This window comes from Oncorhynchus gorbuscha, linkage group LG06 (assembly GCF_021184085.1).
Source record: "Oncorhynchus gorbuscha isolate QuinsamMale2020 ecotype Even-year linkage group LG06, OgorEven_v1.0, whole genome shotgun sequence".
NCBI classification, from domain to species: Eukaryota; Metazoa; Chordata; class Actinopteri; order Salmoniformes; family Salmonidae; genus Oncorhynchus; species Oncorhynchus gorbuscha.
Window position 1 is genome coordinate 80,199,327 of NC_060178.1, and position 19,040 is coordinate 80,218,366.

Genomic DNA, 19,040 nt, shown 5'->3' on the forward strand with positions numbered 1-19,040 from the left:
GGTGTCATTGGATGTCATGTCTGCACTACAACTCTCACTACTGCCATTGAAGCCTGCGCTGATTGGCTGTCTGGCCTAGTTATCCCCGCCCCAGACCGCCTTGCCCTGTACGTCTATCCCTCCAGCGCTTGACTTTATTTGAAGACGGAGAGATACATTTGATAAACTTGCGTCATTTGAAGACAAGGATGAAAAGCATGCAGTGATTGTATAAGTGTTATGGAATATGAGGGATGGAGGTAGCACAAATTCAGACCTTTTAAACGTATGTTTCAGTTTGACATCAGTTGTTATGTGAATGAGTACAAAGTAGTGACCGTCAACAGTTATGGGAAAGGTCTGCAGTTGGGGTGATTTTGTTGAGGGCAATCTGTGATGGGCTATTGGCTCGCGGAGCTCTGCAAGATCTAAGAACATTGTACTTGTGTAGCCTACTCTTCATCTGGTTTTAATGTGTTATGAAGGATCAATAACAATGGATTTGGAGACCGTCGTGCTCAGGCCTAATAAGCTATCCACAGTATAGGAATTGTATAGGCCTATGCATTTCAATATTAGCCTACATTAAATTTAGTAAAGAGGGTGACATTAAAACAGGGAGCTGGCATATAGTATTTTGTTTATAATTTTTGTCCACAAATGTGTACTGCGCCTCTGTGTCCATTTGGTTGTAACTAGTATCAAATAGTTACTTTCATGTGTTTTTTATTTTTCTCATGATTAAATATTTTATAGTCTTAATCACCTTTCCTGTGCTTTTGCCTCGATAAGGATTTGACGCTAAAATAATGCCTAAAATGGCCTAAAGAGTAGGCTATGCATGTCCCATGGATCAAACGCTGCAAAACTTTCAGCGAAATGACTGTTCAATCAAAGTACTATTTAAAGTTTACTTGTGTACATAACGGATCATATGTCAGGTAAATGTAGTTGACCTATATATTTTTTATTTATTTAACTAGGCAAGTCAGTTAAGAACAAACTCTTATTTTCAATGACGGCCTAGGAACATTGGGTTAACTGCCTTTTTAAGGGGCAAAACGACGCTCTAACTGGTCCAACGCTAGGCTAACACTAGGCTACCCTGCCGCCCCAGGGTAGGTCAGTCTTTGTAAAGTGAGTGAAGCCTGATTACCCTCGTGATTTTCGCAGGTGTGGCATTTCCTGTATTTGTAGAAAGGATGGGCAGAACATTTAGGCCTTAGTAACTTTTGTTATCAGAGGATCTTGCGATATATACCTGTATTAAGAAGACTTTTGTCTGCAGATTGTTTACAGATAGTAGGCCTAACAACAAAATAGCTTAGTTATGGTCAAGTGAAGAAAGGAATTGAGAAACCAATGAGCACCTCAATTATCTTGCGATTTTAGAAAAATGTGAAGGTGAATTGTAAAGTGACTGCCATTGATTTTGAACAGGGGTGTCAAACTCATTCCAAGAAGGGCCGAGTTTCAAATCAAATCAAAACACATTTTATTTGTGACATGCGCAGAATACAACAGGTTCCGTGAAATGCTTACTTACAAGCCCTTACTTAACCAACAATGCAGTTTTAAGTAAAATAATTGTTAAGAAAGTATTTACTAAAATAAACTGAAGTAAAAAAATATATAAAAATAACAAATACTTAACCCCTTCTACCCCCAAGCCATAAGACTCCTGAACAGCTAATCAAATGGCTACCCAGACTATTTAGATTGTCCCATTTTTACGCTGCTACTACTCTCTGTTTATTATCTATGCATAGTCACTTTACCTCTACCTACATGTACATATTACCTGTGTCCTCACACATTGACTCTGTATCGGTATCCCCTCGCTACTGTTATTTTATTGTTGCTCTTTGAGAAGCATTTCGGACTTAAACTTGGCACACAGACTTAAACTTTGACCCCTTCCCTATTGGCTGTCTCGTCGTTGTCGGTGATCAGGCCTACCTACATCTGCCTACCTACATCTGCAAACTCAATGATGGTGTTGGAGTTGTGCTTGGCCATATAGTCATGAGTGAACAGGGAGTACAGGAGGGGATTGAGCACACACCCCGAGGGGCCCCTGTGTTGAGGATCAGTGTGGTAGATGTGTTGTTCCCTACCCTTATCGCCTGGGGGCAGCCCATCAGGAAGTCCAGGATCCAATTGCAGAGGGAGGTGTTTAGTACCAGGGTCCTTAGCTTATTGATGAGCTTTGAGGGCACTATGGTGTTGAGCGCTGAGCTGTAGTCAATGAAAAGCAAACAGGTGTTCCTTTTGTCCAGGTGGGAAAGGGCAGTGTGGAGTGCAATAGAGATTGCATCATCTGTGGCTCTGTTGCGGCGGTATGCAAATTGGAGTCGGTCAAGGGTTTCTGGGATAATGGTGTTGATGTGAGCCATGACCACCCTTTCAACGCACTTCATGGCTACAGACATGAGGGCCACAGGTCTGTAGTCATTTAGGCAGTTTACCTTGATGTTCTTGTGTTGGTCTGCTTGAAACATGTTGGTATTACAGACTCAGACACGGAGAGGTTGAAAATGTCAGTGAAGACACTTGCCAGTTGGTCAGCGCATGATTTGAGTACACATCCTGGTAATCCATCTGGCCCTGCGGCCTTGTGAATGTTGACCTGTCTAAAGCTCTTACTCACATCGGCTACAGAGAGCGTGATCACACCGTCGTCCTGAACAGCTGATGATCTCATACATGCTTCAATATTGCTTGCCTCGAAGCGAGCATAGAAGTGATTTAGCTTGTCTGGTAGGCTCGTCTCACTGGGCAGCTCTCGGTTGTGCTTCCCTTTGTAGTCTGTAATAGTTTGCAAGCCCTGACACATCAGACAAGTGTCAGAGCCAGTGTAGTACGATTCAATCTTAGTCTTGTATTGACGCATTGCCTGTTTGATGGTTCGTTGGAGGGCATAGCGGGATTTTTTATAATCATATCAAATCAAATTTGTTGCCAAATACAACAGTGTTAGACCTTACAGTGAAATGCTTACTTACGAGCCCCTAACCAACAGTGCAGTTAAAAAAATATATATGGATAAGAATAAGAGATAAAAGTATCAAGTAAGCAGAGCAGCAGTAAAAAATAACAATATAGTTGAGGTAGTGTGTACATGTAGGCAGAGTTAACTAAAGTAACTATCTATAGAGGACAACAGAGAGTGGCAGTGGTGTGGAGAGGGGGGGAGGCAATGCAAATAGTCTGGGTAGCCATATGACTAGATGTTCAGGAGTCTTATGGCTTGCGGGTAGAAGCTGTTTGCAATGTTGTAGCAGAGAGAACAGTCTATGACTAAGGTGGCTGGAGTCTTTAGGGCCTTCCTCTGACACCGCCTGGTGTAGAGATCCTGGATGGCAGGCAGCTTAGCCCCAGTGATGTACTAGGCTTTACGCACTACCCTCTGTAGTGCCTTGAGGTCGGAGGCCGAGCAATTGCCATAGTGATGCTCTCGATGGTGCAGCTGTAGAACCTTTTGAGGATCTGAGGACCCATGCCAAATATTTTCAGTCTCCTGAGGGTGAATAAGTATTGTTGTGTCCTCTTCACAACATTCATGGTGTGCTTGAACCATGTCAGTTTGTTGGTGATGTGGACACCAAGGAACTCAAAGCTCTCAACCTGTATTCCACAATCATCTCCTTTGTCTTGATCACATTGATGGAGAGGTTGTTGTCCTGGCACCACACGGCCAGGTTTCTGACCTCCTCCCTATAAGCTTTCTCGTTGTTGTCGGTGATCAGGCATACCACTGTTGTGTCATCGGCAAATTTAATGATGGTGTTGGAGTCGTGCCTGGCCGTGCAGCCATGAGTGAACAGGGAGTACAGTCGTCCGGGATTAGAGTCCCGCTCCTTGAAAGCGGCAGCTCTACCCTTTAGCTCAGTGCAGATGTTGCCTGTAATCCATGGTTTCTGGTTGGGGTATGTACGTACGGTCACTCTGGGGATGACGTCATCGATGCACTTATTGATGAAGCCAGTGACTGATGTGGTGTACTCCTCAATGCCATCTGCGGGTTTTCGTTTTTTCCTTTCAATTAAGACCTTGAGATGTTCCTTACTAATTGGTGACCTTAATTAATCGATCAAGTACAAGGGTGGAGTTAAAACCCGCAGACACTCGGCCCTCCTTGAAATGAGTTTGACAGGTGATTTAGAAGCTAGAACATTTCAGCAACAGAAAGAACATCATCATTTACATTTACATTACATTTAAGTCATTTAGCAGACGCTCTTATCCAGAGCGACTTACAAATTGGTGCATTCACCTTATGACATCCAGTGGAACAGCCACTTTACAATAGTGCATCTAAATCTTTTAAGGGGGGGGGGGGGTGAGAAGGATTACTTCATCATCCATCTTACAGCAGCTCTTCTGGCAACCATGGCGAACTGATTTGGAAAAGGGAAGACTCAGAGGATCGTTGCCCTGGAATATAATAGCCTTCATTCTTGAAGTAATCCGCTCACCTTCATTTAACTTGCTGTCAATGTTAGTTAGTTAATGAGTAAGTAGCGCCGCCCTGTGGTAGTAATGATGACCACACTCAGTAAAATGGCTCAGTCATAACATGGGTTTGAGAAAGTATGGAAATACAGCCCTGCGCCTTGAGGAGTGGTTCCAACACAGAGCAATAGAACAATAGAACACCTTCCCAATAGAACAATAATAATCTGAATATGATCGAGACAACCCTGCAATCAGGATCTTAAATGAAAAGGTGTCCTGATGACATAATTAGGGTTTCCTATATATAATAATAATAATATATGCCATTTAGCAGACGCTTTTATCCAAAGCAACTTACAGTCATGTGTGCATACATTTTACGTATGGGTGGTCCCGGGGATCGAACCCACTACCCTGGCGTTACAAGCGCCATGCTCTACCAACTGTATATCCTCTAAATACAATAATTGTTGGAAACTGTTTACATAAGACGTCACTACACATTATTTTAATAATGTTTAATGTTTGATAATGCGTTTATTGAGACATTCCATTGTTTTTACTTTCTTGGGATTTTTTTTGTCCTACATTTTCAGTTGTATATATTTTTTAGTGATTGGATTTTTCTGTCATTAGCCTAGTCTCGAGTGCCCTTTTACGCAATGGAGCTTTTTAAAAAAGCTCAATAACCTAATTTAAAATAGTCTACCTAAATACACACATTACCTTTATGCGCAGCAACTCGCAGTCCCCCTCCGCACGCACACACACCTCCCTCTCTGTCTCTCTGTCCATATTGGGCAACTTTCGAGCCTAGCTTTCATTTATGAGATGATGTGATGATAGGTGAGTGTTCTTGCTCCTTGGTTGTGTTTTGTTTTCGTCCCCTGACTAAACAGATAGGTCTCTCTTTCTCTCTGCTCTGACGACAGAGAACACAGAGCCCTACGGTGTCAAAACATGTCTGGAGAAGAAGTCATGGAAATTCTGTTAAGCAAACCTACAGGTGTTCATGGTAGCCTATATTACAGGATCTTTGTAGGCTAGCTATTGTAGGCTTATATGCATAACGACGAATTAATTTTTTTCAGCATCATCACAATCTCCTAAAATACTGTATGATTCACATTTACACAGAAGCATAGATATTGCAAACATATAGCCTACATTGGCCTATATAATGCCGTTAACAGCCTAGACATGTTTATATATGCCTCCTCTTTCCATCCGGGGATCCGGAGCACATCTCTGTCATTCCCCAACCCCGCTGACAGCTACTGCTAATCGGGTAGAGAGTAATGAGGGCTATCAATATTTAAGTTCCGCCGCTAGGCCTATAGCTGTCTATAGGTCTACTCTATATTTGGCCATTGTTCTCTAACACTGGGAGATTGTTAAAGGAAACTCTGTTAACGCCGTGCGCCTTTTGGATGAGCAGTCTTTGACAGCAATAGATAGCAATCACGGCTGTGGCACTTACTCTCTCCACACACACACACGTGCACGCACACACGCTGTGACACACACACACACACATACACACACCGCGTCCTCAGGCATCGCCTTCCTGTCGCCATCTCTATTTACTTTTGCGTCTCTCTGCCACTTACCCTGACACAGGTATCCTCTACCGGCAGTGCACTAGCCAGGGAAGCGGCCTATCACTGCAGACAAACACTGTTTACGTTTCTATTCATCTCCATTAATGGCGTCTTCGTATCGGATCAGTCCTGTGTAGGCCTATATAGAGAGGCAGGCCGTTTGTTTAAAACGGTTAGCTGTCTCTAATGAGCGGCAGTGATATGGAGACCTAGAGATCAAAGTTATATGAATTCCTCCTTTGTAAACCCAAACGATGCCACTCTCTCGTCCCATTGAACATCATCCTTTACTTGGGGACTGTGAGAAAGACCATCCCACTGGGCACAGACATCAATTCAATGTCTTATCCACATTGGTTCAACGTCATTTCGTTGAAAAAACATTGATTCAACCAGTGTGTGCCCAGTTGGATGTTTCCCATGTTATAGGTGGGAAGTTGGACGGAAGTTACCATGAGAACACAGTGACATTTCCTCAAAGGCAAAAGTAGTGGAAAAACCCAACTATGCAATCAGTGTTTCTGATTGGGTTAGGCCTACATCCAATGACAAATCGAATTAAGGCAAATCAGTCTAATTTCAGTTTGACATGTTAAAGGCCTGGTGCAGTCATATATTTCCACTCTATGAGGTTGGAATAATACTGTGAAATTGTGACAATTATCATAATGTCCTTTTTAGTGTAAGAGCTGTTTGAAAAGATCCCATTCATGGACACAATTTTTTTAAATTGAGGTTTTAACCCTAACCCAAACCTTAACCCTTACCTTAACCATTTGCATTGAGCGAGTTCCTTAATTTAACATTGGACTTCGAAATCTGACATTTGGAGAAATTTAATAATATTGAGCAGTAGGAAAAACAAAAGGACATCGACATTTTACGTTTGGAGCAACTTCGAAATTTTACGTTTGTAGAATATAGATGAACGTCTTATTCTGCAGTGAAACTGTGAGAGCTTTTCTCCACATGGTTTAAATTATGAATTAGATTTCACCTCCTTCCTATAAGCCACATTTAGACTGTTATACAAGAATACCCACCATATCAGACTTTGCATATTGTTTATTAGCTGGCCTCACAAATGTATGAATGACTGTGCTTGATGTCGTTTGTAGTGGGATATCTAATGAATTGATATGACGTATTCAGGTGAGTGGACACCTGGGATGGTTGATTCGTGAGTTGCCTTTGGTGCCCGCTCCCATACTATATAATGATGTACTTTGTGACTAATTTGTGTACAGGTAGACCAGAAAAGCCACATCCCTGATTTGCAGATGAGTGACAACCCTAATTAGAAGCACCCCACCCCACCCCACCACCCAAATGAAATGCTAATTAGCTGCTAATGTGGCTATCATACAGAACTACAAATGCCACGATGATCTGGAGAAGACTGCCGAATCGAGGCAAAGTTAAGAATCTCTGGATTAACTATCTAATGTTAGCTAAATGTAGTAATGAATAAATTGGCTAAATGTCTTCAGATGTACAATTCTGTGAAATGTCTTGATCAAGTTTTAAATTGACATAATACCTGTTAGCAAAGATGTCCGCTAGAAATAATGTGCAGGAAATTTCAGGGATTTGTAGTCTTACATAGTTTATAATTTAATACTAACTACTATTTTCAAATCTGAGCGTAAATAGAACCGACTGTGTTGATAAAAGTCACGAGAGAGATTTACATGGTTAACAAATCGTCATGACAGGGTAAGCCTACAAGAAACACTGCCCTTGTTAGAAGTGTTTCTAAAAACCCCTATGGGAAAAATTAATGTTGGATAAACGACAGGAACCATTTCCCTGTTTGACCGCGAGGTTTTATGGGTATTAAGATACCTCCACTGTGGGGCTCTATACTAGGCCATTAATAAGAGATCAGTTCAGCATAGTATGCTAGCCTAGAGTGTCTTTGTGGGCCCTCCGTGGGTGCGCGATCAGACCATTATAGCGCATTGTCTGGATAACGTCTCTAGCCTAAATTCTCAATTTTCCATTCTGTCTGAGTTCTGGCTCTTGTCTGTGTCTGTCTGTGTTTCTGGCCTACTCTGCTATATGTGCCTCTCTCTTCAGCTCTTCCAAAGCGACGGCTGGAAAACGGCCTTCCATGGCGAACAGTATGCTGGAACCATATCTCAAAAATGTATTTTTGGAATAGCCTAACATAGCATAACATGAAGACAATCAATTTGCTTTAATCGTTATGTATTTTTGGTGATATTTTCTTAAGTTTAGTTGCATCTTTAGATTACAAATAATCAGCATAAGCGTCGTTCTGGAAAAGAAATGTGAAACTGAATGCAAAACAGAGACCAAACGCCCTTGAAGTGCGGGGCGCTTCTGGAGAACGTGTACAAAACCAAACCAATGGCCAATAATGAGAACATATAGTATCAGAAAGTAGGCTAGGCATACGGTTTCAACCACTGTCAATCAAAGCATTTTAAAAACGTATTATTTATTTTCCTCAGCAACAAAACATAATCAGCAGGCATTGTTCAGGTGCACAAGGATACATCTCAAATTTTTATTTAAAAGTATACACAAAACAAAATCCTCATGGATTTTGGATCTTTTATTTGGGGATGTCCTGATATGATGTAGGAGGTTTTCACTGGTAACGCCCCCTTTTTCATTTGTAGTAGGCTACATGTAAAGTCATATTTTTTAAGTAAAGCGCTCAGATATAATCGTTGCTAATGTTTGCCAGCATAGGCCATTCACATCCTGAGTGATAAGCACCCAATAGTTTATCCCAAATTGCGCATGGGGATTTAGGCAGTATACAATGCTGTATATAGTATATATATACAGTATATATACAGTATATATCTATATCCAACAGTGACTTTGGAATAGTCCAACTTTTAAAAACACGTTTTTGCCGTTGATGATGAAACATCTAATCTCTTTGAACAAAATGTGTCTCAATATGACGACTTTCAACGATAAATCCTTATTGTGCTGCAAGGGACACATAAAGGTTTTTACTTATCCCAAAATACTGTAAGTTAGTTATCAACTTCATCAACGCTTGATCAACAAAGCAAATGTTATTCAACTGGAGATCAACACATTCAGCTACCAGGCCCGAATGCCCTGCAGAGTTCCTTGGCAGGCTGTTCCCTGTGGTGTTTGGGCCTGAGATTGCGACACGCCCAGGTTTCCAAGACCCATATTCATAAAGGCGTTAGCAGTAGTGTTGGGCGCTAGAGCAGGCAGGCTAGAGTACGTGCATGAGTAAGTGTTAGTATACACCGGGTTATTGTAAACCGGGTAGCCATTATAACTATAGGGGCTGGCCGCTCCAACAGTGTAGGATGTATTATAGTTCTGAGATCCAGCCAGGCAGGGCTTCCCATCACGCACCAGCACCGGGACTGCCACTCTCCTAGGCGGGGGAGGATGGTGTGGGTGTCCGGCCATCTCTAGGGTCTTGTCCTGCCGCTGCCGTTTACACTTATACCTCCTGTTCTGGAACCATATTTTTACCTGTGTGGAGGTCAGTTTCAGAGTGTTGGCCAGTTGTTCCCTCTCCGGGGCGGATAGGTAACGCTGCTGCTTGAAGCGCCGCTCGAGCTCGAACACCTGCGCCTGGGAAAAGAGTACCCGTGGTTTCCGCCGGGCCCTTTGCTGTTTTGGGGGTTTCTCCAAGTCCGAGTGCACCTGTGTGGACTCCTCGCAGTCCCTCGCTCCTATTAGGCCACATGATTCTCCAGAAAGAGAGGGGGGAGAGATTTTAGTCATATTTAACGACAGATTGATCAATTATTTCATTCGATACAAAATAGCTATTCTAATCCTGGAGGTCCATAGTTAGGCTACTGATGTTTTTCAAAAGTAATCTCGAGTCTTTACTAATCAATTACATTTACATTTACATTTAAGTCATTTAGCAGACGCTCTTATCCAGAGCGACTTACAAATCAATGACACAAATATAAATTTAGCCTAACAGAGAAAATTAAATCAGATAGTCCTTCCTATGATTTGTTGTTCAAATGTTGTTGTTTTAGTGTAGTCTGTGGCTTGAAACCAGTTTTACTTCAAATATATGTATCGTTTCAACGGGTCACCCTGTCTAAGAAACCTGACCACACACACTGCAATGAAATCACACTAAACAAAACCATTTAGCAAAAACCCAATGACATTTGTTGTGATTGGGTTGCAAAATTACCATAGTACAGTTCCCTCAAACACAAATCACATTTACATTTAAGTCATTTAGCAGACGCTCTTATCCAGAGCGACTTACAAATTGGTGCGTTCACCTTATGACATCCAGTGGAACAGCCACTTTACAATAGTGCATCTAAATCAAATGTCCCAATACACTTGAAGTACCACTAATGCTGACATCAACCTAAAGAGTAAATGCATTAAATAATTAGGGTATATGCAACGTATAGGTCTAATTAAAGCATTTGGCCCAATATTACTTGTAATTTCTAAAAAAGGAAATAAATTGCGTGGAACAACATTTCTGTCTTATCTAAAGGTTCATTTCAGTGCAGTAGGTACATTTATCTCAAAAACAACATGGCTCTTTAAATTAGTTCTGAAAACGAAGGATGTTGGATTGCTCATATTTTTTATATGGCGATACAGCCATGCACAATTTGTCAAAATGCTGTCGTTTGGAGCGTTTTCTTCTCCAAACCTATATATTTACAGGTGAACCCTCTATGTAGATGACAAATAAAATAAAGCTATCGCTTTCTATAAAAGGCGCTAATATTGTAATCGTTTAACTGACGTAGTCTCTTGTTAAATGGAAGAAGAAAAAAAAATATATATGTATGGGTGTATTATCATATAATTGGATTTAATTAATGACCTTGATAATCTAGAATATTGCAATCATAATAGAGTTAGAATAATATAATATAATACTTTCTTTTAAAATCAAATGGTTAGGATACTATGTATGCTGGTAATCAATCGCTGACTTACTGGTGTCTATGTCCTCCTGCTCAACTTCCAGGCTGGTGTCGGCTGAGTGTCCCTGTAGCCCCGGGGAAGTGAATATCTCTCCGGCAAGACCCGTCTCCATCAGCCGCTCCTGCACGGCCAGACTACCCAGGTAGGACATCCCCGCCTCTCTCTCCAAGAGCCCGGGGCTGGGACTGTCCCTGTTTCTGCCAGCCAGCATACAAGACGGGGGCGACTGGAGGGCGAAGCATTGCTGCTGCGACACCGGGTGAGAGCACTCATGGGGCGGCCCAAGGTGTGAGGCGAGCCGCTGCTGCTGGGACTGCTGCTGAAGCTCCAGCTTCAGTATGTCCTTGACTGAGAACGGCGTGGTGGAGGCAGAAATAACAGGGCTAGGAAGCATTATTATCATCGGCACCTATTCGTTCACATGAAGTAGGAATTATAGTCCCTTGGTGAAGTGGCTCATCCGAGCATAAAGAACTCCTCAAGCAGGTGTTTGTTTGGATAGACGGTTTTTAAGAGTAAACGGATCCAAAAGGGGGTCTATTCGTCTCTTTGAAGAAGAATAAAGAAAACCTCTACAGTAGCCTGAATGATTGCTGAGCCTTGCTTGTTGTTTGTTCATGGAGCTATGCAAAAGAGGACTGGTTTATTTCGTGAAGTGACAGCTCCCGTCTCTCTGCCCTGCGCTCTCTGCCTCGCCTACGGTGTCTGTTTAGCTTGTTGGGGAATTTGGTGAGATGCAGTTTCTGTTTTGTTGGAGGACTCAAGGCGGACGCTTCTTTTCCTCCCTGTGACGTCACGAGATAATGGGATGGGTGACTGCATGGAGCGAGGGCGCAAGCTCTTATATGTATTTAGAGTTTAGAGAAGATTATCAAGTAACAACTATTGAAATGTTGTATTATGTTACATTAAATGAATACGTCTTTATTTCAATGGGAAATTTAAAAAGAAGTAGGCATAGGCTAGAATAATTTGAATGTGGTATCAGCCCTCAGAGCGTCTGCATGCAGTTTCTGTACAGGTAGGAGACCGGTTTTCATCATATATCCGTTCATGGTTTGCATATAGCTTAGCTCACATTGAATAGTGTAAAAATGGAGTAGTAACCGACTGAAACTATAATGAACTCAACATAGTTGTAGCCTTCCTCATTATACAAATCGAAGAAGAAAAGGCATGTGTCTTTCATGTAGAGTGGGATATTGAGTCAGTGTGTGTGGAGGCCTGCACGGATGAAACTGTTTCTTTTTGGCTGGTTTAATAGGCTAAGAAAACATGCTGATAATCAGCATGGAGAGGAATACTGATATTAATGACACATTATCTGTTGCTATCAGTGTAGTTTCCGATTTAAGCACTCTCCCTCTCTCTCGATCTCTCTAGGCTACTCTCCCTATCATCACACACACTTAGATAACCCAAATCTTATTTTCCTGTTTCCACAAACCGCGGATAAGATAATGGGGGGGGGGGGGGGGTTATAACAGAATTATAGGCTAACGATTGCTTTACTGTATTACTAATTGATAGGCTACACTATACAGTGTACATTTGTAACCGAATCACTTACTTCTACAGACATTTACAAGTGCATTTGTATATTTATAGTGTGTTAAGTATATATTTTTTTACCGGTCAATAACTAAATACAATTAATATAGGCGTACCTAGTATTTGGTAAGAGTATAAAATAACAACGACACGTTTAAAAAAAACACCAAAACGAATACATTTCCCCCATACATTTATTAAACGAACGAACAAAAACTTACAAGGGAATCCTTGAAAAACATCAAATACAACATTGTCATATTCATTCACACACATTTTCGTTTACATTGCATATCGATATTTCTGTCTTAGAATTGTGTTGAAAATATGATAAATCATAGCACATAGCTTTTATTTATATTAGGCTACATTGAAACAATATCCAAACTATAATAATTGGCATAGGTCTAATGATTTATAATAATATTAGGACTACAATTATAGGCATTTACTTAAGCTATTATTTGTTAGTCTGTCCTCGCATGCTTGTGTGAATAATTCATTTATCGTTCGAATTTATGAAGTCAAACATATAGCACAGCTCCGAAGGCCTTATTGGCTAATCTAATAATCACTTACACATGTTGATGCAGCTATCCTATATAATGTGACCAGGTACAAGTGGTCTACAGCCAACGAATAACTCTAAATAGCTAGATTTGTTCTGAATACATGGCTTAAATATTTGTTTTGAATACATGTTTTTTGCCTAGTTGATTGGTTTACAACTAAAAGTTAAACACGCCACGCATTATGTAGCTGCAGACTCATTTAACTGATGTTTTCACAAAGCAAAGAGAAATAGGGTGAGAATAACGTGTATATGGACAGGATCCAGACCTGCCAGTGTCTCACTCTAGTACTATCCACTGTGTCTACTGGCTCCTCTCGCCGAGGACAGACAGGAAACAGAGCACACTGCGGGTCTTGACTATTTGTGTTGAGATGTTTTATAACTTTGCAATATTATTTACTTTTCTGAATGCCTTGCCCCTCTCCTTTAGTCCATATATGTTTTAGTCCTAGGAAGACAGATGCATGAAGGGGTCTAAACTATACAACACTGATCAACATTTCAAAATGAGAACCAAGCATGGACGATGATTCACTAGTGGAACGAACACACACACACACACACACACACACACACACACACACACACACACACACACACACACACACACACACACACACACACACACACACACACACACACACACACACACACACACACACACACACACACACACACACACACACACACACACACACACACACACACAGCTAAGGAACATCCTGTTGTATTAAATATATTTAATATATTTATTTTCAGATATATGGACCACCGTCTGCAAGCAAACGTTATCGCAAATCCAGAGGGATAATCAGAGATGTTGTAATGTTACACCTCTACTCTCCTCAAGTCGCCTGTCTACAGTGGCCCAGGACAGGCGCCAGGGACAAAAGCCCCGGTAGCGCCTAAACCGTGCAGAGAGAATGAAAGGGGGAGAGAAAGACAATACATAATCTCATCCGCTCGCCATCAGCAGAGTGCTGTTTAGATTGGAGGAGCGTCCACCCCGGCTTCTCAAGATGGATGTCTTTAAAACGGCCAATTTGAGAGATGGAGAGCGGGAAGGGGGGAAGAGAGGACGAGGAGGGAGAGGGGGAGTAGTGAGAGAGAGGGAGTGTAGGGAGAGGGCTATAAACACAATTCGTGCACTTGTGTTTTCCAAAACAAAGTAATCCATTACGGTTTGCGTTGCTTGTATTGGCTTAAGATGTGGTTACACCGCTATGAAAATGTGGAGCAATCTGAAACAGACTTTGTTTATGGCTATTTTAGCCTAGGGGCACAGATAATTTACACATATATTTAGGTGGAATTTATTGACTCGACCGGGGGAGCCAAAGGTTTACTCCCGTTTGTTTATTTACAATAGTAATGGGCTACACTCTTAGAAAAAAAGGTTCTAAAATGGTTCTTTTTTGGGTTCCAGGTACACTTTTGGGTTCCATGTAGGATCCTCTGTTGAAAAGGTTCTACATGGAACCCAAAATAGTTCTTCAAAGAGTTATCCTATTTAGACAGCCAAAGAACCATTTAAGATTCTACTGAACAAAAATATAAATGCAACATGTGAAGTGGCTGCTTTGCCAAGATAATCCATCCACTTGACAGGTGTGGCATATCAAGAATCTGTTTAAACAGCATGATCATTACACGTGTGCCTTGTACTGGGGACAATAAAAGGCCACTCTAAAATGTGCAGTTTTGACACAAAACTCAATGCCACAGATGTCTCAAGGTTTGAGGGAGCGTGCAATTGTCATGCTGACTGCAGGAATATCCACTTCCATTTCTCTACCATAAGCCACCTCCAGTGTCGTATTAGAGAATTTGGCAGTACGTCCAACCGGCCTCACAACCGCATGTAACCACGCCAGCCCAGGACCTCCACATCCAACTACTTCACCTGTGTGATCATCTGAGACCAGCCACCCAGTCAGCTAATGAAACTGAGGAGTATTTCTGTCTGTAATAAAGCCTTTTTGTGGGGGAAAAGTCATTCTGATTGGCTGGTCCTTGCTCCCCAGTGAGTGGGCCAGTCTCCCAATTGGGTGGTCTATGCCCTCCCAGGCCCATTCATGGCTGCGTCCCTGCCCAGTCATGTGAAATCCATAGATTAGGGCCTAATGAATTTATTTGAATTCACTGATTCCCTTATATGAACTGTAGCTCAGTAAAATCGAGGAAATGGTTGCATGTTGCGTTTATATTTTTTTGCTTAGTACCTTATATTCTACGAATGTGCTTGATTTTTACAAGCCCTGGTAAAATAATGTTTGAAATAATATTTGTGAACTGTTATGTTAATGTCGAGGCTTTGCCTTTCCCCAGGTATAAATGCAGGCAGGTCACCCACGAAATATGACATTTGAATGAATGTCTAATTCTGCCGTGAAACTGAATTGAGACCGTGAGCGCTTGTTGCCTAAATGAGCGCTGACTGACCGCATGTGTTCCATAGCACAAGGCAGTCAGACATGGTTGCTATAGATAGGCCTATTTCTAATCCATCATGAGATTATCTCACCACCACTGACATCAGGATCCGAGGGGACATGCTTGGACTGTAAAGGCAGTGACTTTCTGATTAATGGTTTTAGGTTTATGTCTCTATATGTCACCAATCCAAATTATTATTTGAATAATCAAATAGACCTAGCATAATAGTGACTCAAATATTAATGTGCATAGGTCAGGGCAAAAACTAGTCCTCCTTTCTATATTGTTCTTTTTAAAAATATATATTTTTTACCCCCATTTTTCTCCCCAATTTCGTGGTATCCAATAGTTAGTAGTTACTGTCTTATCTCATCGCTACAACTCCCGTACGGGCTCGGGAGAGACGAAGGTCGTTAGCCATGCGTCCTCCGAAACACAACCCAACCAAGCAGCACTGCTTCTTAACACAGCGCGCATCCAACCCGGAAGCCAGCCGCACCAATGTGTCGGAGGAAACACCATACACCTAGCGACCTGGTCAGCGTGCACTGCGCCCAGCCCGCGGCCACACCCTCCCTAACCCAGACAACGCTAGGCCAATTGTGTGTTGACAGAGCCTAGGCTCGTTCCTTTCTTTCTATATTGTGCTATTTTTATGGCTAGCATAATTATACCATTTTCGATGTCCTTCTATCAAGTTTTGTCGAGTTAATGTTGTTTATGTCTTTTAACCCTCATACTACCGACTGGTGTATTTTGACCCCAGAGGCATATTTTTGTAACATAGCCCAAAGGTGGGTAATACAATTCTTCAAATTGTTAATTACTTTGTCAGTCAACTTGTTCTTAACAAAAATAAACCATTGTTTAGTGTTTTTGCATCAATATTGACTTAGCTAATTTTGACCCCAAATGATCCTTACCACCAGAGGATGGAGGACCTGCATAAGAGATTTTGACCAGATAGACAGTTTGCCAAAATATAGCACCCCATGTACTCGCCTAAGATTGCACCTTACTTTTCTATACCACATATCATATGACTGTGTAGCTTTGTGCATAAAAAAAATCTACCAATAGTATAAAAACTCTGCCAATGGTGTGTATACTTGATAGAACTGCAACACAGAATTCAGCCTACACTCTGAATCTACATAGAGAGAAGTATCGGTGTTTATACCATGGCATTGTTGAATACTTGTTTCTGATTGGCTTGAAGGGCATTCTAGGCCGTGCATTATTTCCCTTTATGAACTATGTGGTTGGAACCCTGAATGCTGATTGATTGGCTGACAGCTGTGGTATATTTAAGCAATAATGTTCGAAGGGCTGTGGTATATGGCCAATATAACACGGCTAAGGGCTGTTCTTTGCACAACGCAACGCGGAGTGCCTGGATACAGCCCTTAGCCATATACCACAAAGCCCTGAGGTGCCTTATTGCTATTACAAACTGGTTACCAAACTAATTAGAGCAATACAAAAACATGCTTTGTCATACCCATGGTATAAGGTCTGATATGCCACAGCTGTCAGCTAATCAACATTCAGGGCTTGAATCACCCAGTTTATAATTAAGCAATAAGGCACCTTGCTAACGGTGTTACGAACACTGCAGATTGCAGTCGCACAGTTCCACGCGATAAAGGGAATAAAAATCCTCTGGGGTTTGTGGTATATGGCCAATATACCATGGCTAAGGGCTGTAATACAGGCACTCAGACACAATGCGGAGTGCCTGGACACAGCCCTTAGCCATGGTATATTGGCCATATATCACAAACCCCGAGGAGCCTTATTGCTATTATAAACTGGTTACCAAGTAATTAGAGCAGTAAAACTAAACATTTTGTTATACCCATGGTATACGGTCTAATATATCATGGCTTTCAGCCCATCAGAATTCAGTGCTCAAACCACTGTTTATAACAGATCTTATACCACAGGTATGACAAAACATGCCTTATTTATTGCTTAAATAATGCATGGTATATCAGAATGGTAGAATTCAATGGCTATAGTTCATTCTTACATGTTCTACGTTTGAGCTGCGTTTGAAAGCCAAAGTCGAATTGAAAACATTATTGGCAATGTTAAATTGGATTTTCATAATAGCAAGCTAGGACTGATGTTTTGGTTAGCTTAGCTAGCAAGTCTATTTGTTTGGTTACCAAGGCAACTAGTAAACTTGCTAGCTACTCAGTGGATGTTGGACACATTTTTATCTGAAAATTGACACATTTCTAGTGCCAAATGTGTTCAATTATAGCCATAATATAAAGGGATAATCAACTCGGGCTCTATGCGTTTTCTGGAAAATAATGCAGCTCTGTGGAAGTTTAGTGCAAATCTAAAAACAAATATTTATTTGATTCCAGGTTTCTCTGGAATCACAATATTATATTACACTTATAAGCAGTTGTATGGGAAAGGAAAGGGTGAGTATGCCTACATAAGGTGCTCCATCACTGCAGGTGATCTGCTTATCTGGTCAAAATTCCTGATTGAGCCCCCTCAACCCACAGCACAATAAAAAAAGACCTTACATGCTTAGTTGCAGTCAAAACAGCTCATAAAAGTATGTCAGTGGTATGTATACTTTAAAAAAAGGGGGAAAAAGTAGCCTCACTCTAAATGTAGGCCTACACATATTGGTGTGTATTCTCAGAAAAATAGGTAGGCTATACTACAGGAAATGTTATATAGCCTAAATACCAGCATTCCTATATATCCTCCAATAGTATATATATGTGCAACTAGTTATGTTATTTGGGTGGCTATAACATTTGGTTTGAAGTCATTTTGAGGATTTGAGAATGCTTTTTAAAGCATCCTGCCAGCTAGGCCCTACCACTCACATCGTTTCACTAGCAGCGATGCTAATCCTGGCAATAGGGTAAGTAAAATAAACGAACTAAGGCGTATTCTTGGTCATTGTCTCTCGGGATCAATGTGGATGAATCACTTTTTGTCAATACAATTAAGTACGCTATATTTCAAATGTTGGTATACCACCCATTAAATTACAGTACTGTTTATCACCTACATATGACACAATTATTAGGCCTATTTACTTAATAACAAAAAATATATATAATTCTACAATTAAATTATGGTGAATCAGTAGGCCTACTTTTACTATTTAAGTCGATTGTACTTTGTAAAAAAGCTGCAGATTAATCATGGGACAAATTTATATTTTAATTTGACAGAATATGCAAATTACTGTAAAAAAAGAATACTTTTGCAAATATTTTATTTCAGATAACCTTATTTACAAGCCTAGTGATGTTTGAAAAGAATGAAGTTGCTATTTTGCTATGATTGTTGCTTTTCCCAATATTTTCTGATTGGTGTCAAAACGACCACCTTGGTAATGCATGTATATAAAATATGTTGATAGTATGAGGGTTAAAAGCTATTATCGTGTCAATCAGAGCAGCCTCGCGGCCGTTGTCCTCTCTGGTCAGCTAAGCGCCACGGATCACTGA

At 41.0% G+C, this 19,040-nt stretch overlaps 1 protein-coding gene across 1 annotated transcript; it reads right to left on the minus strand.

The window, feature by feature from the left end:
* Window positions 1–8,485: 8,485 nt before the first annotated feature.
* Window positions 8,486–11,719, minus strand: LOC124037269 (homeobox protein Nkx-2.5-like). The gene is made up of 2 exons (XM_046351959.1): window positions 11,001–11,719; window positions 8,486–9,757 (listed from the first exon to the last, which is right to left on the minus strand). Exons 1-2 carry the CDS (start codon window positions 11,389–11,391, stop codon window positions 9,126–9,128), a joined length of 1,023 nt encoding a protein of 340 aa, XP_046207915.1. The 5' UTR covers window positions 11,392–11,719; the 3' UTR covers window positions 8,486–9,125.
* Between the last annotated feature and the right edge of the window lie 7,321 nt (window positions 11,720–19,040).